Genomic DNA, 21498 nt, shown 5'->3' on the forward strand with positions numbered 1-21498 from the left:
GATATACAAATGACTTATAAATGGACTTTAATTGTTTCTGATCTTAAAGTTTATTTAATGACCTTTATATACTGTCTAGATTGTTAGTACTATAAAAAAACAGAGGTTCATTTTGTTTTCTTCTTTTTTGTAACGAACGATGACGTTTCTTAAAACGTCAACTTGATATGACAAGTACTGTATTTTGGTTAAGTATACATAAAATAAGATTTATTAAGTAATGTCATATGTGTAAATTAAATTAAAACTGTATGTCGTTAAAATAATATAACGTTTTTGTCTGTGTAATGTTTATATTGACTAATGTTCCAGTAATTGTTTAAGCATTACTTATGGTTTAAATATCTCATGTTTTAAAGGAAAAGAAATTACTTTCAAAATGATGAAAAAGTTAACAGGCTCTTTTAGATATACCCAATGGGACCCCTGGTTGATCATATTTCAGATAGTGTCTATGCAGTGTGTGCTGTACTGTACAATAGGACTTATACTAGCTTTATTAGGTACTTTACTTGGAGAACCTAAGACACTGGATAATATATTTCAATATCATGTATGTTGGTTGTTTATCAAATGATTTTCAATGATGTATTTGCTTACAATTTTAAATTTATATTAAAAATATTTAATCTGTTTCAGGAAATACAAGTTCGTGATGCAGGAGGTATAATTGTGATATGCAGTTTTGTTATTAATGCTGGTATTGGGTAAGTTAACATTCCTATTTTTACTTCACGTCTTTGCAGTTTTTTTAACAAATCTCAAACTGATGTTATTTTTTTACATCTTTTGTTAACATGTCCCATCTGGACTCAACATTATGTTGCTTTTTTTTAAATCCCAAGAGTATATCTCAATTTAATACATCTTTCTATTGAGATATATCTAACAAGTATAAAGCCAGATATAAATGCTTTGAAATGTTTTATTTTCGTTTCCTGTAACTAAATATAATCACTATAAATATATTTAAAAGTAATAAGTCTTTTTTTAGATCCATAGTGATGTGGTACATAGTAGAAAGAACAAAACAGTGTATGGACTTCAGCTGCACGTGGCACTTGATCCATCTTGTGGTGTGCTGGATGTACAATGGACAGTTTCCCACAAGTTTCTCCTGGTGGGCTTTAAATGTAGCTTGTGCAACAGTGATGTGTGTTTGTGGGGAAGTTCTGTGTCTAAGGACAGAATTGGCTGCTATACCTCTATCACTAGGACCAAAGACTGACCTTTAGGATAACTAACCAAAGTTGTGATATACATCTCATTTTTAGATAATAAGTTGTGATAAATAAATGTACTATCAAGTTTTCTACTTTTGCTGTTTATTTAACTATTTATATGTTTAAAAAACATAACAAATTGATTTTTAAATTTAAAATTTACAGAACAGAGTATATTTATTGTAGTGCAAAACAAATTGCAGAAAGGAAGGATAATATATTTACAAATACTGTTATTTTGTTGTAAAGAACCCAGCAGATCCTTCTCCTTTCATTATTTTCCAATAATTTTGAAGTTCAACATTTTCCCAATGTCTCTCAGTAAGCTTTTCAAAGATTCTGAAAAAAAAACAGCAGTGAGAACAGTATTTAAAAAAAATCATGTTAACTAAAAAATGTATTGTATGCTATATAATTATTAATAGTTTATCTTCTAGTGTGACTTGCCTTTTGTAGTGAGAAACATATTTATTCCCATTTTAGATCTATAGTGAAGTTCTTTTAAAGTTTTATACTGTTGTGCTATGGAGTTAACAATTGACAACGATGTGTTTGTAACTTTATGTACTGTCTACTAATATTTAGAGTTTGAATGCTATATATACAGGAAGTGTAGGTACTGTATACACTACTAAATTACGTTAAATAAGCATTTCTAGCTACTACCAGCAGTATATGATAGGGGAAAGTGAATGGTTGACCCTTCCAAAATTGCTATTTTAGTGCAATTGTTCGATTCTCCAATACTTTATATGCAAATAATATACTCTTCATTCATAACAATAAAGTCATTATTTTTTGAGATATTTGTAGTTAAAAATGAAGCTGCGCTGTTATTTTGATTACTGTATTAAATATGTTGGTGTTTTTGGGTCATAAGATTGCATTTGTTATCACAAATTCAATTTTCATTGTGATTTCATCAGATGGTTCAGAATTTCAACAAGAATAAACTTGAAACTGCGCACAGCTGCCTATCTCGCCCTCAGAACTATGCAACACATCTCGCGTACACTATTAATATGTGCCAGATATGGGTTGCCATACAGCTACAACGCAAATTGAGTTAAAACATTAAAAAAAAAATTGGGTTTATAATGTGGGGGGCACATAATGCAGTAAGGTTTAAGTTGCTATTGTCATATTCACACTTCTGTATTGTGTTAAAACAAAGTAAGAACCTTTGAAAATCAGCTTCATTCTCTGCTATAATGACAACATCGTTTGCATAATGTAGTATCTTCACTTTTCCATCTTACAGTCTTTTCCTTTATGCACTTCCATCTTAGCTGATGCTGGCGTCTGTCTGATATACCTTTGCATGCTGTAATGCGTTTTGTAAATTCACTCTCGTTTTATTGTATTTTTGAGTTAGGTAATATTACTCACTTTAAAACCTGCTGATAAATATCTTGCTCTATTGGCGTTAAACCGTTGTATACGACTTCCAAATTGATGTCTACAAGTTTTGGCGTGTTCATTCCTACCAATACGGTTTCAGTGCCTTTTTCCTGCAGACTATAGTATATTGCTAGCTTTCCCAATTCCACATCATTTTTCTAAAATGAAAAAAAAATTAATCAAAATGAAATATGTACTATTATTTTATAAAATGTTTGGAATATTTGTTAAAATTAGGTAGATTATAGTCAAAATAAGTATCAAGAGTTGAAAATCACAATTTTATATTACATTTTACATCTATTACAAAGTATTTCATTTTTGAGATAACCATTTTTGGCATCATGAAAAATAAGATCCTAATTACCTTACATAAATTCCGAGCTTCTGTGCAGATGTCTTTTATGTGTTCGGATGCTGGATGCCAATTTTGAGGACCAAAATTGCTTAAGAGTCCCATAGAGTTTGCTGCAGCGTTTACAATTCCAACATGTTTCGACTAAAAATATAAAATTCAAATATTTTTCCATTGTTCTGTCAACTAAACACATTAAAAATGTTTAAGGAAGACAAAGTTTTTCTCATATATAGCTATATCAATTTTGATTGGATTTTAAAAAGTGACATACCGTTAGAATGGCTGAAAAGTCAGCAATGAATTCATCTTAAATTTTTTTTCCGTATAGCCAAACATGGATTTCCCAAAGACTAATGGAAGGAGGTTCACACCTCGTTCTATGACATCCATGAATCGATAGAATACTCCTCAACAGAAGACGCTGTGTATTGTTTCCCATGTCGACACTTTAAAGCACAGTCTTTCGTTTGTCCAAGGGAAGCAGCTGACAGTCACACTTTTATAGACAAGGGCTTCAAAAAGTGGAAAGATGCTTCTGCTCTTTTAAAGCTTGGACGGGGACTTAAAGAAAGACACAAATCAACAATGACATCATGGGCTGAATTTAAACATCATAGATACCAGCAGCAGCCAGTATCATCTCTACTGGCCTCGCAGCAAACAGGAAATATAGAGGAAAATCGAAATCACATTACTTAGAGGTAACGAAGGCTTTACGAGGGAGAAGGTGCCCGCGGTACTTGATGAATTTGGTCTCCGACTATCTGTCAGAGAGGAATATTGTGGTAGAAAAAGAAGTGGTGGGAAAATACGGAGAGGGTGTAACCCCTTTCGCATTTGCGGACGACCTCGCTATGCTGATAGTGGCGCGGGACAGGGAGGACCTTATCTTTGGTGCACAGCGTGAATGTGACCAAGTCGAGGAATGGATGAAAATGCATGAGCTAGAACTGGCTGCGGGTAAGACCGAGGCTGTAGTTCTCAAGGGACCAAGGAAAAGGGAGAGATAACATTCGAATGTGCAGGAAAGAGAGTGGTTCCAAAGAAATGTGTGAGGTATTTAGGGGTGACTCTGAGTCAAAACGGAAAGTGGGGGGAGCACGTAAAGGCGGTTTAACAAAGGCGTACATAAAGCAGCTCACCGGAGCAGATAGGAAGAGTCTATTGAGGGTGGCATGTGCATACAGAACAGTCTCTGCCGAAGCGTTGGGAGTTATCACCGGGTGTATTCCGATGAGCGTGCTAGTGAAGGAAAGAGGAAGAATATACAAGAGGAGAAATGAGGACATAGCAGAACGTCTAAAAAAAGAAGAAAGGGAGAGGTCCAAATGGTGTGGCAAGAGGAATGGGACGAAACTAGAAGGGTGGCCTAGTGGACGAAGTCGCTGATTCCTAATCTGAGAAGATGAATGGACTGCGGGCACCGGCGTTTGGACTACTTCCTGACGCAGATGCTCACAGGACGTGGTTGCATCAGGGCATACCTTTACAGATTTGGAAAGGCAGAAAAGACAAATGCCTGTACTGTAAAATATCGTACACTGTCTCACACACTCTATTGGTATAGATGGATAGGTGAGAGGAGCCTGCTTGAGAGAGAGAGAGAGAGAGAGCTAGGAAGTAGGGTGCAGTCAGTCACAGAACTGGTGGATGAGATGATTAGATCGTCAGATCGATGGAAAGCAGTTCAGAGATATGTGAGGAGAACGTTGGAGAGAAAGGAACCAGAAGAAAGGCGAGGTGTGCCCAGGAGCAAGCAAGAAGATAAATCAGAATGAAAGAGTGAGATTTAACATGAACAGGGAGGAACAGAGGGAGAAAAGAATTCAGCCGTAGTGAGAACGTGCTAGAATGCGTGAGAATTGTGCGTCAATGAGAGATCGGGTGAATGCCGTGCTTATGTTGCGTCCCAATCAGGGTGATCCGTCCGGTAATTCACCGCTGAGGAGGGTGTTTTTTTTTAGCAAATAGGTCTCTGGCATTGACGGCGATGGTGTTCGAACAACCCCTGCGCTGGGTCTCGGATATCATCGTGGCCACGTTGGAGGAGTCCATCATAACCGGGGCTGGAAGGCGGTTCTGCCTAAATTCTAGGACCGTGGTATGTTTCGAACATTTGAACCACCCCCTCATAAAAGAAAAAGTGAAAAGCTTCATCTGTGAATCAAACAAAACTCAAATCTTTACTGCATATGCTATTGTGCCCACCTTAATCTGAGTCCAAGATTTCCATGACGTAACATACGAACCCTCAATGGACGTCTGGCGTGCAGGTCAGTTTCAACTAATCTATTCTTCAAAGTTTGGTCGCATTCAGTAATGTTGTGAGTGGCCCCATAGATTTTCACGTGCACTTATATGCACATTTTGACGAGCTAATCCTACCACATACAGATCCTGTCGAGGAGTAGTTGCATGTTGACGACCTCTATGTCTTTCAGGGACATTACCAAATTGTTCATATCGATGCCACAATCACGCTCCGAGACCATTGTGAAAGACTAGCCTGAATCATATTCACAGCACTTACCATGTGAACATGTATTAAATGACGATGCCCCATGACTATCGTTGCATATTATTTCTTTACAATTTGAAGCAATTTATCGTATGAATTTTAGGAGCTGTCACTTTTGCCTTAATAAAACAGTACAATTGAAAGATTAATTTACATGGCATACTTTGATTTGTAGAGAACAAGTTTCAAATCGAATGGTATGTATTAACAAAAAAGATATTAAGTTTTTATTGAAAAAAGTGGAATACCTAATAATAGTGTTCCTTAGACATTTTTGATGCCACATTTATATGTGTTTAAAAATCGGTTGAAAAATTCTACGACTCAACATAACATATCGTTAATATGAAAGTAAGTAGTGGAAATCGTTTTCTGAGAACGATTAACAAAGTGGAAATCTAAACGCCAAAAAATGTAGTTAATTTGCATTAAAAACTGTAGAAGAAAGAAACAACTGAATTATTTACTTACTTGTAACGTTGGAATAAATGATCTTAAGGTGTCGTCAATCATGGTCAGTCTGGTGTAACTCAATATCATGTCAATACTGATTTTGCTTTTTTCAATAACTTCGGATAAAGTAGAGACAGGATAGCCTGTTAAACCGATATATCTAGTTTTTCCTTCCTTCTTAAGTTCTTCTACTGTTGGTAAGGTCTCGTTTAGAATGGTGTCCATACTAGGAGCAAATTCTACATCATGTACCTAAATTTAATTATAAATAGTGTGAAAGAATATGTCTCTAAGTAGAGCTTAAGATCATCAGCAAATAACAAAAATTGACAAAACTTTATTGCCTCAGAAAAATCATTAATAAAGTTAAACAGAATAGGACTCGCATGTGAACCCTAAAACTAACCAAGATAGAAATCTAAAGTGAACCCTTTATAAAAACAAACTGAACTCTTTCATCAAGATAACTACTTAACCATGAAAGAAATCCCAATACATCTTAATTTAAAGATGAGCAAAGAATAGATCACTGCGCCAAAGGCCTTCAAGAAATCGGTATAAATTGAGTTCACTTGGTACCCAGTCTCGGAAGCCCTGACAATGTAGTCATGATGCAAAAGAAGATTTGTAGACGTAGATTTATCTTACCTAAATCCATGTTGCTCATTAATCAAGAGATTTCTGCAATGCTAAGTGAGATATTTGTTTAGAAACAGTTGAAAAAGTTTAGGGATTAGAAAAAGTAACAAGCAGTGCAGTTACAACACTTATGGTGCTCAGGCGTATGTATGTGAAGAAATTAGGATGTACTGGGTGTACACCATGGGGATCAAACTCTCAATTACCTATGCAGTGACGGTGTGGTGGACTAAGACACTTCAAACAGCTGCAAAAGCCAAACTCAGCAAGGTGCAAAGACTTGCGTGTATGGGGATAACGGGTGACATGCGTACTATTCCAACAGCAGCTATGAAGACTCTATTAGGCCTGCCTCCCTTGCATTTGATAATACAAGGAGAAGCAAGATTGGGCGCCTACAGAATAAAACAATCACCGAGACTCTGAAATCAAGGGACAGGGCATATGAGTAGCACAAGAGCCGTGACAAAGGACATTTTTAATGAAAAACCAGATCACATGACAAAAAAATACAATTTTAAGGATTCATATAGGGTATCTATTCCAAACAGGAATGTATGGAGAAACAAGGAGTATCATAACCACCAGGTTACTTAAATTAATTTTATCTGAGCCAAAGACACTACAGAAATGACTCGCAAACAAGTTTGCTATTTCCTCACTTGATTCAGCTGGCAAGTCATTAAAATGCTTAACATTTGGAATTTCTTGGCTTTTATTCAAGTTTACATGATTCCAAAATTGTTTTGAATCTGAGTGTATAGATTCTTTAATATTGGAGATATAAGATATGTAGCAGTTTGTTCTAAGATCTGAAAATAAGGTATAAGCAGCTGCAGACTGAGTATGTTTGAATCTAGCATGGACAGACTTTTTTAAAAGAACCAACGAGGAAATTTTGAAGGCTTATATGTTTTTGTCGGAACATAAAGTAATATTGCCTTAGAGACTACTTCATAGAAATTATTTACTAAGATATTAATATTTGAGTCATCAAAAATAGTATTCCAGTCACCTGAAGAAAAATAATTGTTCGGATCTATAAAATTTGCATTATGATAGTCAAAATATGTAATACTATAATCTAATAATTTAACATTACCATTACAACTAAGATCACAAGTACCTAATTGTCACAATGAAAGTTATTGGGAAGCAAATTGTCATTTGACTCGTAAACTTCTTCAATAGTGTGGAAAATAAGACTCAAAAATACTCCATGTTTATTTGGTATGTTATTTGATTGCCTCGGGTTTTTTCTTTCATTTATTTGAGTGCATTAGCGAATTTCATGTTGCAATTTTGCGCATTAACTTCGCTGTACAAAGCCGGGAAATTCTTAACACGTTTTGATAATTTAACGCCTGTCCAGGGCCGATTTTCTAAGTTTTACTATCATAGTGAGCTGAATAGCTTACTTGTCGTGAAAAAATAAATATTTCTTTACAGGTTTCCATTATTTTAAATGGTAAGTAGAATTACACTTCCCTAATTCCATACATTAAAATTTTTCCGTTGATACTCGATCAGAGTCTCATTTACTATCTAACAAGACTCTGCGTTAGATGATCTAAATAGGCTTATCTCAAAGTCAATGGAAGACAAAGATATAGCAATGGTCGCTTTTTTAGATATAGAAGGGGCATTTAATAATGTTACTACCAGCTCTTTGACAGGGGCTATGAGTAGACGAGGCGTACCTGCGGTAATGTGCAGATGGATAAGGGCATCCCTGGAGAATAGGACAGTAATATCCACTCTGGGTAAAGCAACCATCAAAGCAAAAGTAGGTGAAGGCTGTCCACAAGGAGTTCTGTCTCCTCTACTTTGGGCAACCTTGGTAGATGATCAGAAATCGGTTCACAGAAGGCTTTTACTGTCTAGGATATGCTGACGATATAGCAATCGTTTGTCCAGGTGGTGTCTGAGAGAATGCAAGCAGCTCTAAATATAGTTGACGACTGGTGTAAACAAGAGAGACTGTTAGTCAATGCTCAGAAAACACAAATCGTCAACTTCACAAAAAAAACCGCTCTACAAGGCCTAAAACCACTGGTGCAGGGAGAAACAGAGATTCCATTTGCTAAAGAAACGAAATACCTAGGGTGTATTTTGATCATAGGCTTACATAGAATTACTCACATTTTGAAAACCATACAGAAATGGGTGCAATGTCCCTGTCAAATGTAGAAGAATGTGCGGTAAGAATTGGGAACTTAACCCTAAAATGACTCTATCGTTATACACAAGGGTTATAGACCAATGATAACCTATGGTTCGATGACGTGGTGGACAAAGACGCAGCAAGGGGGAGCAATAAGGTTGTTAGGTAGGTAATACACAAAGGCTAGCATACCTGTGTATTATGAGGTCCAGCAAGAAACAGCAAAGCACATTCTATGCGAGTGTGACAGTCTGACAAATGTGCGGTTCTTTGCATTAGGAGAAGAAAATCTACCGGCAAATAGCTACATGAAAGGTCTCGAAGCTATTAGATTTTTTAAAAAGGGTCAGGATAGAGAATGTTATCTAGGACTAGAGGACCACAATAGATCTGAAAAGGTCGTAGTGGAATAGGCTAAAAGGCCACCTCTCTAAATCTATCTATTTATCTGACAAGAATTATCGCGTAATATAAAAGAGTTGATGGCATTTATTTCAATATATTTTACAAATAAAACGGTATAAAGTACTTCTAAATTTTTTAAGTTAATACCAAATCAAAACACCAGTTTTGATCAATATATATATATATATATATATATATATATATATATATATATATATATATATATATATAATACCAATACAAGAAGCGAGATATCATAGCTGTTTATCTTAAGGTATGTCACTCAGAATTAAATTATAGATTAAATAATATAGAATTTGACATCCTAGATTCTAACGTGAGAATTAATATAGATAATATAATAGATAAAAAATTCAATACACAGTGTAAAAAACTAAATAATCTAATTTGCAATAGTAAAAATGCCAATATTCATTATACAAGAAGTTTTTCGAACCATAATTTTTTCAATAGATTTATAAATTTAACAGATACTAAATTTAGTAATAGCGAGATACAACTTTTAGAGAAAGGATTTAAACACAACTTGCCCCAACATAATAATCAGAAAACTTTAGAATATTTAGGTGTAGAATGTGAAGTAGCATTAAACAAAACTGCTAACAATATCGAAAAAAGTATAATTGCAAAATCTATTACAGATGTGTGTAGTGAAACCAAAAATTCCTGTTACAAAGAGAATAAAACAGCCATTTCAATTAAAAATAAATCAATAGAAAACAACATAGTGTTTACAAAAGCAGACAAAGGTAACACTACTATTGCTATAGATAAAATACAATATAATAACAAAACAATAGAATTTTTAAATAATCAAAACATTGAAACGTTACACAAAGATCCAACAGAAAAGTATCAAAAACAAATTAAGCTAGCGTTAGAAAATTCAAAATCAATAGTAAATCCAATAGAACAGAAATACCTCAGTATCATGAACCCACAACCTCCTAAATTATACTCTTTCATTAAACTACACAAACCGGATCACCCAATAAGACCTGTAGTGTCTTTTTATACAGCTCCGTCATATAAACTTTCAAAAAAACTGCTAGAGATTATTTTAGAACACACTAAATTTTCACCTAAATTTACCATAAAAAATACAATAGAACTAGTTAATAAAATACAACATTTTCAGTTACCTAACAACTCCAGATTAATTTCATTTGACGTAAAAAATCTTTTTCCTAGTATCCCTCCCACAGAAACTTTTATTCTAGTAAAAAACCTTTTAGACCAAAATAGTACAAATCCAATCATTACATCTGAAATTTTACATCTTCTTGAAGTTTGCATAAACCAGGACTACTTTGAATTTAATAATGAATTATATACAAATAACAGTGCAGGACTTATAATGGGCAATCCTCTAAGCCCATTACTATCAGATATTTTTATGGATCATCTAGAGACAAAGATTTTAAAACATCCCATATTCAAACAGTTTTTATATTGGTGGAGATACGTAGACGATGTACTGGTATGTTTCACAGGAACTAACAGGCAACTCGACCAATTTTTATCGTATATTAATTCTCTTCATAGTCAGATTGAATTTACAATAGAAACAGAACAAAATCAATCCATAAATTTTTTAGATTTAAAAATTACAAGACTTAAAAACAAACATGACTTCTCCATATTTCATAAACCTACCCATACTGACACGACTATTCACAATTCATCATCCCATCCCACACAACATAAACTGGCAGCCTATCATAGTATGTTACATAGATTAACAGCAATTCCTATGTCAAAATACAATTTTGAGACAGAATTAAATATCATTAAGCAAATAGCAGTAAACAATGGATACAACGAACAAACAATTAATAAAATATTAAATCAAAAACTACACAAGAAAGCCCTGAACTTAGTATTTCCACCACCAGAGAAAAAACCCAGTACCTTCTGCTCGATTACATATACAGGAAAAATATCAACAAAAATAGCCAAACACATAAAAAAGAAAGGAATAACACCAGCTTTCAGAACAAATAACAACCTAGGCAAATATATTAAAAACAATAAGAGCCAACATAAAAAACACTTACACAGTGGTGTATACAAACTTAAATGTGGCGACTGTCCAAAAACTTACATTGGTCAAACAGGTAGAAATTTTAATAAACGAATAGCAGAACATAAAAGGGCTTTCAATAATAGAAAAACAGATTCTACATACGCACTTCACCTTCTAGATCATAATCATTCTTTTAATGACGAATTTAAAATTCTCCATATTCAAAATAAAGGCCTTAAGCTATCTTTGTTAGAATCTATGGAAATCAACAAATTAAAAAACACAGATATAATTCTGAATGACCAGCTTGAGACAAACAGTTCTCCCCTCCTCAACCTATTTCATTAGAGACTATAAAGTGTAAACCCATACCAAAAACAGATCACTTGAGAAAGGCAATCAGCCGAAACAGCTGTAGTGATAAGAATTTAAAATAAATTTTGTGGAAGTTTGAAAACAAAGTTTTCAGTGTTTTATTGTTACATATATATATATATATATATATATATATATATATATATATATATATATATATATATATATATATATATATATACACATATATATATTCCCAAGTAAACTATTTGGGAACAATATATGTACTACCAATAATTTATTGATTGTTAAATTATACTTATATTACCTGTAAAACATCCACGTAGTCTACTTTCAGCCGTTTCAAAGAAGTATTTATACTTTCTCGAGTTTTTTGGGCAGAAAAATTGAACATTAACTTGGGATCCTGCTCATAACGTCCAATTTTTGTGGCTAGGTAATAAGCTTTTCTCGGAATTCCCTCCAAACACTTAAAGATTAAAAACAATGTTACGATGTAAATCTTAAGTAATCAAACTGAAGAAAAATCTTAAAATTTTTCCCGAAATTAGGGAGAGATTAGAGGAATTAAATGCGTTGATTTAACTATGAGTTGGACTTACTTTCCCTAATATCTCTTCTGATGTTCCATGTCCATACCAAGGCCCCGTATCGATATAATTAATACCTCTTTTGATAGCCTCATGGACAGTTTTCTTACATTCTTCAATATCGTAATCACTAATACCAAAAAATACAAAACAATATAAACAGGTAGATACACTTATTAAAAACATATTACATATTAAGCAATATTGAAGATACAAGTTTGGCCAGTACACCCCGATATTTATGTTATTATATATTATATATATTATTTATATTATTCAATGGATTTTATGAAAATGCTAAAACAGGTTGATTTTTTTCCAAAGGGGACGGACATCTTTTAACGATATAGACGTCGTTTATTGGTCAACTCTCTCTCCTTCCAGTACCATAAACCTTTAATGTTAAATAGGAAATAGATCATGTGTGGCACATCATTAGATGCTCGTTGGAGAATTCAGGCTTTTCATTTATTCATATTTATTCAATTATTCATTTATTCAATTATTCATTTTATATTTCTTGTGCAAAATTCTCAATGTATTAAAAGTGTTAGGGGAGGATGGGGCATCATGGACCATGGGGGTAATGTAAACCACATCGGTTATTTTGTTTAAAATTGGCAACACTGCATCTAGTAACTACTACAAATATGCGTAGACATCTTATCTACTTTTAGTATGAGTGTGAACGCACGGGGAGTACGTTCAGACGTGTTATAATTAAAAACACGTGTTTCGTCGCTGCTGATCTAAGGAATTTACTACTTTTGACTAAAGATTTCTCGGTAAGTAGACATGATTATTTTAACTTTTTGATACTGTGGTGTTGCTTGTAAAATGTGCTTTTAATAATTAAGATTTGCTTTTGATACGTTGTGAACTGGTACGTTAATTTCCATATTTTGAATGTGTACTACGCATGGGGCAACGTGGACTAGGAGTGGTTCAAATTGCTCCATTATATTTTCTTGACACTTTTTTAATTATATGCTTCTTTTGCAGTTAGAAATGGTACGAAATTATGTGAGGAAAACTGAGCAACAATCCTGGTCTCTTGTTGCCTTGAAGAATGCTATCCGGACAGTTAAAGCTGGGGAAATGGGCTATTTAAAAGCTAATAAAGTTTATGGTATCCCGAAAGCAACGTTAATTCGCAGATGCAAAGAAAAAGTAACAAGAATTTCTCCTGACGAAAAGGGTCTAGGTTTCTACAAAACGGTTTTTACCAAGGAACAGGAAGAAGAATTGTATAATTATATCTTAGATATGGAGAAGCGTTTATACGGAATTACTTTGCTTGATCTTCGTCACCTAGCTTTCCAGTTAGCCGAAAAAAATAACATAGACCATCCATATAATAAAACAAACAAACTTGCAGGTTTAGATTGGGCGTACGGATTTTGAAAACGGCACCTAGGGCTTTCATTACGTAAACCCGAATCAACATCTGCTGCAAGAGCTGAAGCTTTTAATCGTTACAATGTAAAACAATTTTTTGATCTGTATAAAGCTACTTTGGATTCTAAACATGTCAATCCAACGCGTGTTTTTAACTGTGACGAAACAGGTCTAGGTACAGTCCCCAAATGTAATAGTAAAATCTTGGCGCATAAAGGACGGAAACAAGTTGGACGGCTTACTTCTGCTGATAGAAGTGGAATAACAACAGCCGTTATTTGCATGTCATCATCAGGAATCTTCATACCGCCGATGTTAATCTTTGCAAGAAAGAGAATGAAAGTTGAACTCCAAGCTGGTGCACCTCCAGGTTCAATATTCGCCTGTAGCGATAGTGGCTGGATAAATAGTGAACTCTTTTTAATATGGTTTCAACATTTTCTTCAACAAACGAAACCAAGTGAAGACGATCCGATCTTATTGATTTTGGATGGACACAGCAGCCATACAAAAAACATAGTAGAAGTAATTAATTTGGCTAGGGAAAAACATGTACATATCATTTGTTTGCCTCCACATTCCACCCATCGAATGCAGCCAACCGATGTTGGTGTCATGGCTCCTTTGCACGATATTATGATATGGCATTAGAAAAGTTTCTTAATAACAACCCAGGCAGAGTGGTAACAGCTTTCCAAATCTCTAAAATTTTTGGTGAGGCTTTCTTACAAGCTGCAACACCTTTGACTGCTATTAACGCTTTTAAAAAATGTGGGATAGTACCTTATGATCCCAATATATTTACAGACCTCGATTTTGCACCATCTGCTACGACTGAAAGAGATTTGGAGAATAATAGTCTACCAGTGTCAAGTCAAGATGAGGCAATTCCTTCAACTTCAACTGCAGAGTCTCACTTAAGTCAAGATGAGGTAATTGCTTCAACCTCAGTTGCAAAGCTTCATACTGGTAACGATTTTCAATTGACAATTTCCCCTGCACACAATAGAGCAACAACTTCATTTGGAGCAAACAGCCCTAAAGACATTCGTCCTCTGCCAAAGAGAAGTAAATTAATGGAACCAAAGAGGAAATCCAAAAAAGGTAAAACGGCTGTACTGACATCTAGTCCGTATAAGCTAGAATTAGAACTTGAAATAAACACGAAGGAGGCAATAGAAACAATGAAAAAGGAAAAACTAAGAAAAAAATAAATGATGATAAGCACGAAGATAGTGAAAGAAGTAACAAAAAAATAAAAGTTTGTCCTTCCAAAGATGGTAAGGGAAAGAAAAAAAATAAATGTAACCATCAAGTACAAGATGATGGCAATGGTGAAGATGCTGAATGTTTTTACTGTAACGAGTGGTTCTCCTCATCAGCCAATGAAGAAGGATGGGTACGTTGCTCGGCCTGTCTGAAATGGGCTCATGAAGCATGTGCGGGAATAGATCCAGAAGATGATGAAGAATTTCAGTGTGAATTTTGTATTTCTGAATAAATATAACATGTGTCTATTTTTACTAATGTTCCGTTACCGGTTTTCTACGTATTTTTAATAAAAAAATTCTTTTTACTTGATTTTATTTACCAAACATAGCCATTAGATAATGAAATAGTGTGACTTTCCTCAGTAGTTCACATTGCCCCACCCTATGGGGCAATGTGAACTTTTGACATATAGTCAGTTGTCATTTTTTTGTTGAAAATACGTTAAATAAATTATGTTTCAATTGCAACTAAATGACAGTTAAATGTTTAATGAACGTCCCTAATTAATTAAACAAAACAAAATCATTTCTGGTTTAACAGTATGTGCATATCTTCCTTAGATGGTTCACAATGACCCATCCTCCCCTATACCTCTAAAAAGTAAACGTAACTAGTTTTAATGACAATTTTTTCTGTCACGTCAAAACTACACTACAAGAAATTTGCAAAAAGTTAAGTTATTTGAACTGCTGTTGGTAGCGTAATACCATTCCTGCTTCATTGGAAGAACTGGTCATTTGACGTAAATAAGATTCCCAATGCAGACGGCATAGTATTAATAACAGATAAAAGGGAAAAATTGCAAAATATGATGGATGAATTAAATAGCGAATCAACAAAAATAGGTCTACAAATGAATTATAATAAAACGAAAATTATGACCAACCAACCAGAAGAATTAATAATTACAATTGCACAAACAACTATAGAACAAATAGAAGAATATGTATATTTGGGACAACTAATTAAATTAAATAAAGAAATCAGACCGGAGAAATAAAGAGAAGGATACGGTTGGCTTGGGTATCATTCGGAAAAATTTCCTATATACTAAAAAATAGAAAATACCCCAAATATTTAAAAACAAGAGTCTTCAACCAATGTATACTTCCTGTTCTCACCTGCGGTTCTTAAACTTGGACGTTTACAAAGGTAAACATGTAAAAAATAGCTAAGACCCAAAGAGCCATGGAAAGGCAAATGCTGAACATCAGGCTATCAGACAAGAAAAGAAATACTTGGATCCACAACAAAACAAAAGTGACCGATGTATTAACGCAGATAGCAAAACTTAAGTGGAACTTCACTGGACATACCATAAGACAGAAAGACGACAGATGGAATAAGATGATTATATACTCGAGACCATATAGTTACAAACGAAAAAGAGGAAGGCCACAAATGCGATGGTCAGATGACTTGAAGAAACACGCAGGCCCAAAGTGGATACAAACTGCCTACAATAGAGAGACGTGGAAGAAGAAAGAGGAGGCCTATGTCCAAAATTCGACAGCAAGGGCTGTATAGATAGATAGATAGAAGATTCCCAAAGCGATTGAGTTTGGCATCCCTACATAATAATAAAACCGACTGGAGAGTATTCAGGGAAAAATTAGATAATCTACTCACTTTTAGATCAGTCAGTAAAAGGTATACTGAAAACTTTACTAAAAATATAAACGTGGCGGCATGGTTTGCTACTACTAATTATAAAAGGAGTCAAGGGAAAATAAAATATCTCCTGTAGTCAGAGAAAAAATTAGAATAAAAAAAAACTGCGGAAAAAATGATAGCAAGCCGGGATCATAGAAAGCCATTAAAGAATTGAAAGAGCTAATCACAAAAGAACAAAACAAGGGAATCCAGTGTTATCTAGAAAGCCTCACACCAAAGGAAACTAAAGAGTACTCGCTGTGGAAAACAACACAAAAACTGAAAAGCCATATTATTATAATCCACCAGTCAAAAATGGCAATAGCATCTGGGCCATATAAGAGAAAGAAAAGGCTGAATCCCTTTGCAAATGTCTAAAAAATGTTCTCATGACCTTTACCTCCGAATTATCAGATGAAGAAAAACAAAAAATCACCGAATAAGTAAATGTGCTCTTTTAAATTGATACCACATGGCAAGCTTACTGTTAGGGAAGTTTAGCAAACAATAATGAATCAGATTAACATAAAAGAGGTTCCTGGTTTTGATTTGTTATCTGGAAAAACACTTCAAGAACTATCTAAAAAGTATCTAAAATCTGGATCGACGTCTTGTCGAACAAAATGTATTGGATCATTGACCACAGATCAAAGCTTTTATTATACAACAGAATACTATTATACAGAACCACATAAAGATCTGTGTAGACCTATAGCATACAGCTGTGGGGTAATAACAGCGACATCAAATTATCAATTTTACATATTCCAAAATAAGGTACAGCGAGTTATCGTTGATGCATTCATCCGTTTAGTCTCAGTTGCAGTGAAAGAGTCTCAGTTTATCCAAACCAGTTACTACCCAATTCAACGTGCGAGATGTCATTAAAGGCTGAAGGCTAAAACGTCTATTGTCATCCGACCTGCATTTAATACACAGATATGTTTAAATTTTAAGATAAACACATAAAACTCTCATAGAAAAATGTAGACTTAGGTTGAGTTCAATTTTAAAAGGAGATCACTGGTTCTTACTACACTCTGCATGTCATCAATCATCATCAGTGGCATTACAGCTCGTTATGAGCCAAAGCCTTCTTCAGAACAATCTTCCATTCGCCCCTGTCTCAGGCAACTCTTCTCCATGCTTTAACTAAGATGGATTTTAGATCATCCTCTATGTTATCTTGATACCTAAGTTTTGGTCTTCCTCTGGCTCGTCTTCCCACTGGTACTCTTTGGTCGAAGATTTTTCTGATCGTTGCATCTTTATCTCGCCCAATTACATGTCCTATCCATCGAAGGCGTGCTAATTTAATACATTTTACAACGCCAAGTTCCCCAAAACTTCTGTATAACTCAAAGTTGTAGCACCAACGCCACAAACCCTGTTCTTGGACTCCTCCATATATTTTCCTTAGAATTTTTCTCTCGAAACATTTAAGCAATTCTTGGTCGTTCTCTGTAAGTAACCACGTTTCTGACCCGTATGTTAACACTGGCCTTATTAGTGTTTTATATATGGTACCTTTAATTTTTCTGGTTAGTTTTGGGGCCATCTGTTTCCTCAAGTCATAATAGCACTTATTGGCAAGCACTATTCTTCTTTTATTTCTTCGATTGTTATCTTCGGTCAGCAGCGAGCCCAGGTAGACGAAGGTGTCCACACCTTCCAGTTCCAGATCATCAATTAATAGTCTAGGTATCTGGTTGCCTGATCTAGTACAATACATATACTCAGTTTTCTGTGCGTTTATTTCTAATCCCATTCTCACTGCAGACGCCCTTAGTGATCGAAATGCTTCGATCAGAGATTCTGTGGACCTAGCAATAATGTCTATGTCATCTGAATATCCGACCACTTGTACAGATTTATTAAATATGGTACCATTCATATTAATATGGTACTCTCGAATTACTTTTTCTAGTGCAAGGTTAAATAAGAGACACGACAGTCCATCTCCCTGCCTCAGTCCATTTTTACAATGGAAGGGTCTGTCATTGGGTGCATGTCATTAAAAACGCTTATTGCCCTTGGACAGATCGCAGACCTATTTAGATAAATAATTATACCTGATGCATAAACTGTTTTAATTATGAATTTATTAAAATAAAATTTAGCTCATTTTATTAACATTACATTTAATAAAGTTTCCTATTAATGCTGCAAATTTCGTTTTAATGTAGGTTTTAATGCTACAGAAAAATTTGAAATTATTACTAGCAAAACATAGCCGTTACGTTTAGTTTTTAAGAGTTGTAACACTTTCAATAAACTGATACTTTTTCGCAATAATAGAGGAAATATGGAAAAAACAATCACGGATGCCTAAATTCTCCAGCAAAATTTTTGTCTAATGATGTACCACACATGGTACCTTTTTCCTATTTAAAATTAAAGGTTTGTAGTATTGGAAGGGAGGAGGTTGAAAAATGACAGATATCTATATCGTTAAAAGATGACCCCTTTAGAATAGAAATCGACCTGTTTTAGAATTTTCACACAATCCAATGATTATTGCCAAACATCAGGATGGACTCTTTTGAGTAGATAACCCTGTATATTTAGCATGGCATGATCTAGATGGGACCGGTATTTCCGTCAATATTTATAACAAATCTTCCTTATAGAGGCAAACACATGCCCTAAAGACATTTTCATTACCTAACATTACACATTATCATTTTTTGACATATAAATTTAACTGAGAAGATATTTATACTTACCCATAAAAATAAGAAAATCCACCGGTACCCAACGACAATTTCGAAACGTGCATATCAGTGTTTCCAAGTTTAGTATACTGCATTTTTCTCACCGCTGCCTCATCGTGAAATCCCGGTACAAAAGTTTCGGGTAGAGCCATATTTTATAGTACGTACCCACTAGGTTAACAAACTAAATTCATATAAAAATAGCTTTTTCGAATCTGAGAGTAAGATTAATTATTATACCGTTTTACACACGACTTTTATCGTCTTATCAGCTGTTGGTAAGGTGAACGCCACGTCAGTGAAAGATACTTAATTTCAATTTCAACAATGTCAAGGTTGTATCGTTTAATATTAGCTTAAATAATTATTTATATAGTAGTAAAATATTTTTAGTGCAGTATCTGATCGTAAAGTATTATGGAAACTAAAGTGGATTTGTCGTGACCCGTCAAAATAGCCGACGACAAAAGAACTGATAAAAAAAAACAACAGAATCAAAAAATGGGCGTGAGCAAACTTCATAAATATCAGCTGATACGAATTAATTATTTCTAAATATATAATACATACTTTATAATTATTTAATTTGCTTTATTTATAAATAAAGAATATGATAATAAAGTTTCTTCTAGGCAAATTTGTTCACTATAGATGGATGTTAATTACTAGTGGAGATATATACAGTGTGTTTCAAAAGTAACTCATAAAATTCATAATTTTGTTGCCGTTAAAGTTTGGAAAACAAATACAAAAACAGGTTGATTTTTTACAACAATTTTTTAAACAAATTTAATATTAAAATTCCTTAAACAATGTTTATTTTCTATATACGAAAGTTTATAAAACTATCTACGATTCCATATTTAAAGAAAGAAAAGATTGGAAATGTTCTTAAAAGCAATACATTCAGTATATATATTCCGTTTTTAATACTTCTGAAAATACTATAACTCATGAGGTATACCATCATGAAAACCATGCATTTATAGTAGAATCCTACAATAAAATTCGTTTCCAAATAGATGGGATCTGGTATTTTCTTGATGGTGTGCTTTTCTGTACCATGTTATAAACATCTTCTTCTTCAAGTGCCATCTCCGCGGCGGAGGTCGGCAATCATCATAGCTATTCGAACTTTTGAGACGGCTGCTCTGAAAAGTTCATTTGATGTACATCCGTACCACTCTCTCAGGTTGCGCAGCCATGACATTCTACGCCTCCCTATGCTTCTCTTTCCTTGGATCTTTCCCTGTATGATCAGTTGGAGCAAGGTGTATTTCTCTCCACGTGTAATATGTCCGAGATATTCCAATTTTTTTGTTTTTATTGAATTTAAAATTTCCATTTCTTTGTTCATCCTTCTCAGAACCTCTTTGTTTGTGACGTGTTCTGTCCATGATATTTTCAGAATTCTTCTGTACACCCACAGCTCAAATGATTCCAGTTTTTTCATTGATGTAGCATTCAAGGTTCAAGATTCCATTCCATAAAATAAGGTCGAAAAAACATAGCACCTCGCCAACCTAACTCTTAGTTCCAGTTTTAAATCCCTGGTACATAGAACTCTTCTCATTTTGTTGAAATTTGCTCTAGCCTTTTCTATTCTTATTTTTATCTCCTGATTGTAATCATTTGTGGAGTTAATCATTGTTCCCAGGTATGCATATTTGTCCACTTGTTCGACGTTGGTTTCGTTTATTAGAAGATTCTCGTTATTTCTTTGAGTTTTCGATATTCTCATAAATTTCGTCTTCTTGACATTCATTGTTAGACCATACTCTTTTCCATACTCTGCTATTCTGGTCACCAGTCTCTGAAGATCTTCAATGTTTTCGGCTAAAATCACAGTGTCGTCCGCATATCTAATGTTGTTAATGGGAACTCCATTTACCTTTATTCCAGCTGTTTCACCCTCAAGAGCTTTTTTCAGGACCTCTTCGGAGTAGGCGTTGAAAAGAATTGGCGACAATACGCATCCCTGTCTTACTCCACATCTAATTTCAATTTCTTCTGACAGCTGTTCGTTAACACGTACTTTTGCTCGCTGTTTATAGTATAAATTTGATATGATCCTGAGGTCGTTGTAGTCAATCTTCTTTGATTTCAGGACATTCATTAAATGTTTATGTCGTACTTTATCGAATGCTTTATTATAGTCAATAAAACATGCGTATATATCTTGATTGACGTCCAGGCATCTTTGTATTAGTATATTAAGTGAAAAAAGAGCTTCACGTGTTCCTAGGCCTTTGCGGAAACCAAATTGTGTATTATTAACGTCTATGTCCAGTTTGTGATATATTCGGTTATGGATGACTTTAAGTAGT

The 21498-nt window shown here is 34.3% G+C and overlaps 2 protein-coding genes across 2 annotated transcripts; one reads left to right on the top strand and one right to left on the bottom strand.

Moving 5' to 3' along the window:
• The first annotated feature begins 165 nt into the window (after positions 1-165).
• Positions 166-1315, top strand: Sys1 (Sys1 golgi trafficking protein). The gene is made up of 3 exons (XM_072545092.1): positions 166-553; positions 640-707; positions 995-1315. Exons 1-3 carry the CDS (start codon positions 380-382, stop codon positions 1233-1235), a joined length of 483 nt encoding a protein of 160 aa, XP_072401193.1. The 5' UTR covers positions 166-379; the 3' UTR covers positions 1236-1315.
• Positions 1306-19642, bottom strand: LOC140451346 (uncharacterized). The gene is made up of 7 exons (XM_072545091.1): positions 19184-19642; positions 12147-12264; positions 11852-12013; positions 5972-6205; positions 2992-3123; positions 2613-2782; positions 1306-1562 (listed from the first exon to the last, which is right to left on the bottom strand). The coding sequence occupies exons 1-7, from the start codon at positions 19321-19323 to the stop codon at positions 1457-1459; spliced, it is 1062 nt and encodes a 353-aa protein (XP_072401192.1). The 5' UTR covers positions 19324-19642; the 3' UTR covers positions 1306-1456.
• Positions 19643-21498: the final 1856 nt, after the last annotated feature.

This window comes from Diabrotica undecimpunctata, chromosome 9 (genome assembly GCF_040954645.1).
Source record: "Diabrotica undecimpunctata isolate CICGRU chromosome 9, icDiaUnde3, whole genome shotgun sequence".
NCBI classification, from domain to species: Eukaryota; Metazoa; Arthropoda; class Insecta; order Coleoptera; family Chrysomelidae; genus Diabrotica; species Diabrotica undecimpunctata.